Raw genomic sequence first — 7,422 nt, forward strand, 5'->3', positions numbered from 1 at the left:
CCCTAGAGCTCCTGGAGCTCGACCGGTCGTAGCTCTAGGGTCACGCTGCGCCTTTCCACGGCATCGTGCCGGGGAAACGCACGCGACCCCTCGGGCGCATTGACCTGATCGTTTGCTTCGGCACCCCCACCAACTACCGCAAGGAGGAACTTACCTTTGAGGTGGTTGGATTTAGGGGAACCTACCACGCCATCCTGGGGCGGCCGTGCTACGCCAAGTTCATGGCGGTCCCCATCTACACCTACCTCAAACTCAAGATGCCGGGTCCCAACGGCGTCATCATGATTGAATCCATGTACGAGCATGCATATGACTGCGACGTCGAGTGCATCGAGTACGCTGAGGCTCTCGTGGAGGCCGAGACCCTCATCGCCAACCTCGACCGGCTCAGAAGCGAGGCGCCTGACTCCAAGCATCACGCCGGGACGTTCGAGCCCAAGGAGGCCGTCAAGCTCATCCCAGTCAACCCCGCCTGCCCCGATGACCGGGCGCTGAGGATCAGCACCACCCTCGACATCAAATAGGAAGCCGTGCTCATCGACTTTCTCTGTGCGAATGCCGATATTTTCGCATGGAGTCCCTTGGACATGCCGGGCATACCAAGGGAGGTCGCCGAGCATTCCTTGGACATCTGGGCTAGTTCTAGACCGGTGAAGCAGCGCCTGCGCCGATTCGATGAGGAAAAGCGCAAGACCTTCGGTGAGGAGGTGCAGAAACTTTTGGTGGCCAGATTTATCAAGGAGGTATCCCATCTAGAGTGGCTAGATAACCCTGTGTTAGCCAAGAAGAAAAATGGGAAGTGGAGGATGTGTGTAGATTACACCGGTTTGAATAAAGCCTGTCCGAAAGTCCTCTTTCGATTACCTCGAATCGATCAAATCGTTGACTCCACTGCAGGATGCGAGACCCTGTCTTTCCACGATGCATATTCCGGTTACCATCAAATCAAGATGAAAGAGTCCAACCAGCTCACGACTTCTTTTATCACACCATTCGGCATGTACTGCTATGTGACTATGCCTTTTGGCCTCAGAAACGCAGGGGCCACATACCAGCGGTGCATGACCCAGGTCTTTAGCGAGCACATCGGGCGAACCGTCAAGGCCTATGTGGACGACATCATGGTCAAGTCCAGAAAGGCCGAGGATCTCGTCGACGACCTAGAGATAGCCTTCAAATGCCTTAGAGAGAAGGGCATCAAGCTCAACCCTGAGAAGTGTGTGTTCGGGGTCCCCTGAGGCATGCTCTTGGGATTCATAGTCTCGGAACGCGGCATCGAGGCCAACTCGGAGAAGGTCTCAGTCGTGACCAGCATGGGACCAATCCGAGACCACAAGGGAGTGCAGAGGGTCATGGGATGCCTTGCTACCCTGAGCCGCTTCATCTCACACCTTGGCGAAAAAGGCTTGCCTCTGTACCGCCTCTTGAGAAAATCCGAACGCTTTTCTTGGACCCCCGAGGCAGAAGAAGCCCTCGCCAAGCTCAAGGCACTGCTCACCAATCCTCCCATCCTAGTACCGCCAGCCAGGGATGAGGCCCTCTTACTCTACATTGCCGCAACAACCCAAGTGGTCAGTGCGGCCGTGGTAGTGGAGAGGCAGGAAGAGGGGCACGCTGTACCCATCCAATGACCTGTTTACTTCATCAGCAAAGTGCTCTCCAAGACCAAAACGCGCTACCCCCACATCCAGAAGCTGATCTACGCCGTAGTCTTGGCTCGGCGCAAGCTACATCAATACTTTGAGTCTCACCTAGTAACCGTGGTGTCGTCTTTCCCCTTGGGAGAGATAATCCATAACCGGGAGGCCTCGGGTAGGATAGCCAAGTGGGCCGTCGAACTCATGGGGGAAGCCTTGACTTTTGCGCCTCGTAAAGCGATTAAATCTCAGGTCTTGACCGATTTTGTGGCTGAGTGGACCAACACCCAATTGCCACCTGCTCAAATTCAGACAGAGTGCTAGACCATGTACTTCGATGGGTCCCTGATGAAGACTGGGGCAGGCGCGGGTCTGCTCTTCATCTCGCCCCTCGGAGTACACATGCGCTACATGGTTCAGCTCCACTTTGTCGCCTCCAACAACGCAGCCGAGTACGAAGCTCTCATCAACGGCTTGTAGATCGCCATCAAACTTGGAGTACAGCGTCTCGACGTCCGGGGCGACTCGCAACTCATCGTCGATCAAGTCATGAAGGAGTCAAACTGCCTCGACCCCAAAATGGAGGTGTACTGCAAGTTGGTACATCGCCTAGAAGACAAGTTCGACGATCTCGAACTCAACCACGTCGCGCAGAAATACAATGAGGCCACGGATGAACTGGCAAAGATGGCGTCGGCATGGGCTCTGGTCCCCCCGAACGTCTTTGCCAGAGACCTCCACAAGCCTTCCATCTACCACATCTTGGTAGCAGGAGAGGGCCCACCGGTCGAGCTCACTGCAGGGCTCGAGGCCCCCTCCGTTGCCAAGACCCCTTCGGCTGAGCCCGAGGTTATGGAAGTAGATGCAGAGCCTCCTGAGGCCAACCAGGGCATAGACTAGTGGGTCTCGTTCCTTGATTGTCTCATCCGAGGAGAGCTCCCTATAGACAAGACCGAAGCTAGATGGCTTGCGCAACGAGTCAAGACTTACGTCCTCTGTAACGGTGAGTTGTACAGGCGAAGTCCATCTGGCATCCTCCAATGATGCATCACCACCGAGGCAGGCCAGGCCCTACTTTGGGACTTGCATGCGGGGGCCTACGGGCACCATGTGGTGCCTCAGACGCTCATCGGAAACGCCTTCCACCAAGGGTTCTACTGGCCGACAGCGGTTGCTGACGCCACCAGGTTAGTATGCTCCTACGAGGGATGCTAGTACTACGTGCGGCAGACGCACCTCCTAGCCCAGGCCCTCCAAACCATCCCCATCACATGGCCATTTGCCGTGTGGGGGCTCAACATGGTCAGGCCTCTGTAGAAGGCCCCCGGGGGCTACACCCATCTGTTGGTAGCAATCGATAAGTTCTCCAAATGGATCGAGGCTCGCCCGATCAATCAAATCAAATCCAAGCAAGCGGTGCTATTCTTCATGGACATCACCCATAGGTTCGGGGTTCCGAACACCATCATCACCGACAACAGGACACAGTTCACCAGCCAAAAATTCCTGACATTCTGCGACGACCACCATATCCGTGTGGCCTGGTCAGCCGTAGGACACCCAAGGACAAACGGCCAAGTCAAACGTGCTAACGGCATGATCCTACAAGGCCTCAAGCCAAGAATTTACAACCGGTTGAAGAAGTTTGGCAAGAAATGGCTCACCGAACTCCCGTCAGTCATCTGGAGCCTGAGGAACACTCCAAGTCGAGCCACGGGGTTCACACCTTTCTTCCTGGTCTATGGAGCCGAGGCTATCCTCCCCACCGACTTGGAATATGGTTCCCCAAGGCTATAGGCCAACAACGAGCAAAGCAACCGCACCACCCGCGAGGACGCCCTCGACCAACTGGAGGAAGCCCGAGACGTTGCGCTGCTACATTCGGCCAAATACCAGCAAGCCCTACGGCGCTATCAAGCCCGGTGCATTCAAAGACAAGACCTTAAGGTAGGCGACCTGGTGTTGAGGCTGAGGCAGAGCAACAAGGGCCGTCACAAGCTGACCCCATCGTGGGAAGGACCATACATCATCGCCCAAGTGCTGAAGCCCGGGACCTACAAGCTAGCCAACAAGAAGGGCGAAATCCTCACCAATGCTTGGAACATAGAACAGCTACGTCGCTTTTACCCTTAAATTTCCAAGCATTGTATACATTGTTTCTCGAAATACAATTAAGAAGCGTTCTTTAGTTATTCTAATTTTTCGAGAAACCCCCCGAGCCCATCGCGGGCCTTGGCATTATGATAACACCACAAGGGAGACACAGCTCTGCTTCTGCATAACCAAGCCTCCCTCGGGAGCTAGATGGGGGACCCCCCCCTAAGTCCCACACACCATTCTTTAGTCGTTCTTCGAAAAAATTCCTACGCCAAACTCTCTAGCATGCTCTGACAAATCGGTTGTGAAAAACCCAAGGACCGAAAGTCCGTCTCAGGGCTAGAAGGCCGATAGAGTCGCGAGACGGCCTACGCCTTTGGGCTACGGCACTCCCTCACCACCTTTCACCCAAGGGGCGGCTTAGGCTCCAAGGAGGTTTTTTGCAAAGAAATCTGATCAGAGACAACAGAGGGTAGAGGCTCAGAAATACAAGAAAAATGATTAAGAAGCACGAGTACTTTAAAAAAGGGCCTCGACGGCCACAAGCGTCATGATACAAAGTTAATCCCTATTCTATTTACATGGCCTCTTGGGCCCAGGTCATGGCTCAGGGCCTCCAGCATCGGCGGACGGCGTGGGAGGGACCACCTCCTCTTCGAAAAGCTTGGCCAGCGCCGTGCCGAGGCCCTCTGCCGCCTCCATCAGCTTCGCCACCTCCTCGTCAGCCTCCCCGTCATCATCAGGCAGGACGTAGCCATCGCTGATGGCCTTGAGGTCAACGCTGATGTAGTGCGAGGCGATGACGGCCAGGGCGTGCTTAACACCCGTATGCAGCACCCCTTGAAGTTGCTCGCGCGCTTGGCCGCTCAACACAATTAGGCGGCTCCCGAGGGAGCTTCCTGATTGGACCCCCTCAACCTCTAGGGCCTCGCAGGCGGTACGGGCTGCACTCTTCAGCGTTTTATGCTCCCCGATCTCGGTCTCGAGCACCGCCTGCACAGCGACAGAGGCCTCGGCTGCCCGGGCGACCTCCGTCTCCAACTCTACGCCAAAGAAAATGGAATGGGGTTGAGCGCAAAGGAAAACAAGCCAAATAGGGATGAAAGCCTACGGGACTCACCCTTGGCCTTCTCTCTCCAGCGTTGGGCCTCGACCTGAGAAGCCTCGGCTTTCTCTCTCCAGCGCTGGGCCTTGACCCAAGACGCCTTGGCCTTCTCCTTCATGTGCTGGACCTCGACCTGGGAGGCCTCGGCTGCCCTGGAAGCCTCTCCCTCCAGCTCTGTATCACACCAAGGAGTTAGGGGCCAAACATAAGAAAAACAAATAAAACAAGGGGAATAAGACTCACCCTCTACCTTTCCCCTCCAGACCACAGCCTCGGTCCAGGAAGCCTCAGCTGCCTTAAGGGCCTCATCCAAGGCACCTTTCATCAGCTGGTGCGCACCCTGCTCCGTCCCCAGCTGTCCAGCAAGGGCCTTGATAGAGGCCGTGTCTTCTCCAGCCTGGGACCTAAAGGTGTCGTGATCGCCAGCCACCCGGGCTAGCTCCTCCTCCAACTCCTTGACCTGCGCTGCCAAAGGGGCGACCTGCACCTAAGCCATGGCCGCCTCGGCCTTTGCATTGGCACAATGGAGGTGGAGGTCCTCCACCTCCGTGCTCCGCGCCGATAGAAGCTCGTTGGCACTGGCAAGCAGGCCCTTCTGTCGCTAGAGCTAGTCCCAAACGTCCCTCTCCCACCGGAGAAAGACCGACTTCCCGAGGGACCGGGTCTCGAGCTCCTGGATAAGCGGAATAGCGGTCATGCACTACAAGAAAACTCGAAAAAAGATGACACCATGCGAGAAAGGAAGGCGTGTACCTGGGCGACGCTAGGCTAACTGTCAGCCACGATGGACAGCGCTGTTCGCAGCGACCGCTCCGCCAGCTGGCAGTACTGCTCGAAGGTATCCCAGCGCCCCCTCGACCGCGTCCTCAAGGGTGAACAGAGGCTCCCCCTTAGGGTCATCCTGGCTCTGCCACAGGACACGTGGGTGATCCCACCCGTGGGGCTCAGGTCGTACCCGCACGAGGGCCGAGCTTCCCTCGCCTAGGGTCAGAGCCGGCTGTTCCACGGTGCTGGCCACCTCGGCGTCAACCACCTCCTGTGCCTAGGAAGTATCATCGGAGGAGATCGGATAGACCTCCACCTTTCGGGTGCTCTCCCACAACAGCGGTAGGCCTTGGACTAGGGGCATCACCGAGGCCTCTGTTGCCTTCATCTCCACTTCATGGGCCGAGGGCTTCGCCGCGATCACGTTGACCTCGGTGGTCTCGGGGGCTCCGGCCTCCGCCATCGTGGCCTCGATGGTCCTAGGAGCTCTAGTCCCTGCCGCTGCGGCCTCAGCGATCTTGGGCGCCCTGGCCTCCGTCGCCTTGGCCTCGGAGGCCCGAGGGGCCTCGGCAACTGAAGGCGCCTTGGCCCCATCTGACTCGTGAGCCTCGGCCTCGCGGGGCGGAGGCGTTCCCTCCCTCATCTGTGTCGGGGTTGCCTCGGCAGCCCCTCCTTGGGTGACCGGCTCCTTTGGGTCAGCCCTCGCCGACACCGCACCATGTTGTATGGCGGCTTGCGCCTCCGCCACCCAGTGGGCGGTGGAGCTAGGGCTCACCTTGAGCGCCTTAAGGGGTGCCAAGGTGCGCACCTCCGTAGGTCACTTCTGGCTAAAGACAAAATACTTACGGGGTCAACATGAGACCGAAGAATTAACGGAAAATGATGCAACTCTGCCGAACATACACTTACCTCGAGTGGGGCTACAACCGCTTTGGCACGGCGACCCTCCTCTACGAAGGCGGTGGTGGCGGTAGAGGCGCGGCCTCTGTATCTACCGGCGCTGGCCGGTCCTCGACGGACCCCGACGCCCCCTCGATCCTCTGTGGGGGCAGTTGCGTCGCCCCCACCGCCACCTGCTCCACCGCTGTCGTCGAGCCCACCGGGCTGACGGTGTGCTTTCCCAACGCCCACACCTCGGGCGTGTCGGCCGTGGCCCCGGGGCGGGCGATCGTCGGCCCCGAGGCGTCTCCTCCTCCTCCTCCTGGGAGCGCTGGGCTGCTTGTCGATGCCCCAAGCACCGTCTCCCCGACGTCGGGAGATGGTCTAGGGGACCACGCCCCATCTCGCTCTCATCATCTCCACCCGTAGAGTCCGTCGACAGCGACAACGACGGAGACGACTCCACCGGGAGACCGTCCTGCCTCTACTGCCAACGGTGCTTCTCTAGTTCCTCACGCGCAAGGATCTTCCTCGTGTGCTTCACCACCTCGGCGTCCTTCTGCCTCTTCTGTGCCTCAGCGTGGGCCCGGTTGGCCACCCGTCGCCATGCGTCCTCAGGAACTGGCGGCAGGGAGTCTCGCAAGTCCCTCATCCCCTGCAGGAACGACAAACATGGATAAGAGAACAAAAAATGGTGAGAAACGAGGAGGCCTTGGGGGCTGCAGCAGCGCGTGACTTACCAGCAAGAGGAACCCCCACGATGGGCGCATCGCGAAGGGGGTCAGGCCATCGCTCCTCAGCTTCGCCTCCACCGTCTCCCTCACCCTGTGAAGAATTTCCTCATCGGAGAGGGCGGAGGCAGACTTCCAGATGCCCTCGATCAGCTCATCCGGCCTCATCTCGACTAGGCGCCGCCACCGAGCCATCAGCGGCAGCACC

At 58.2% G+C, this 7,422-nt stretch overlaps 2 protein-coding genes across 2 annotated transcripts; one reads left to right on the forward strand and one right to left on the reverse strand.

Annotated features, from left to right (window-relative positions):
- Nucleotides 1-221: 221 nt before the first annotated feature.
- Nucleotides 222-524, forward strand: LOC136500209 (uncharacterized). Its single transcript, XM_066495580.1, has one exon. The coding sequence runs from the start codon at nucleotides 222-224 to the stop codon at nucleotides 522-524; it is 303 nt and encodes a 100-aa protein (XP_066351677.1).
- Nucleotides 525-4,000: 3,476 nt separating this feature from the next.
- On the reverse strand, nucleotides 4,001-6,247 carry LOC136500211 (uncharacterized). The gene is made up of 5 exons (XM_066495581.1): nucleotides 5,972-6,247; nucleotides 5,083-5,299; nucleotides 4,855-5,013; nucleotides 4,383-4,777; nucleotides 4,001-4,024 (listed from the first exon to the last, which is right to left on the reverse strand). The coding sequence occupies exons 1-5, from the start codon at nucleotides 6,245-6,247 to the stop codon at nucleotides 4,001-4,003; spliced, it is 1,071 nt and encodes a 356-aa protein (XP_066351678.1).
- Nucleotides 6,248-7,422: the final 1,175 nt, after the last annotated feature.

This window comes from Miscanthus floridulus, chromosome 13 (assembly GCF_019320115.1).
Source record: "Miscanthus floridulus cultivar M001 chromosome 13, ASM1932011v1, whole genome shotgun sequence".
NCBI classification, from domain to species: domain Eukaryota; kingdom Viridiplantae; phylum Streptophyta; class Magnoliopsida; order Poales; family Poaceae; genus Miscanthus; species Miscanthus floridulus.

Excerpts from the sequence above, each read along its gene's own strand:
- LOC136500209 (XM_066495580.1), top strand. The coding sequence starts at position 222 with ATGGCGGTCCCCATCTACACCTACCTCAAACTCAAGATGCCGGGTCCC.
- LOC136500211 (XM_066495581.1), bottom strand. The coding sequence starts at position 6,247 with ATGAGGGAGGGAACGCCTCCGCCCCGCGAGGCCGAGGCTCACGAGTCA. Across the intron at positions 5,300-5,971 it reads TGAAGGCAACAGAGGCCTCG|GTCAAGGAGTTGGAGGAGGA; the intron begins GTGATGCCCCTA and ends TTGGCAGCGCAG. Across the intron at positions 5,014-5,082 it reads CTGGAGGGGAAAGGTAGAGG|AGCTGGAGGGAGAGGCTTCC; the intron begins GTGAGTCTTATT and ends GGTGTGATACAG.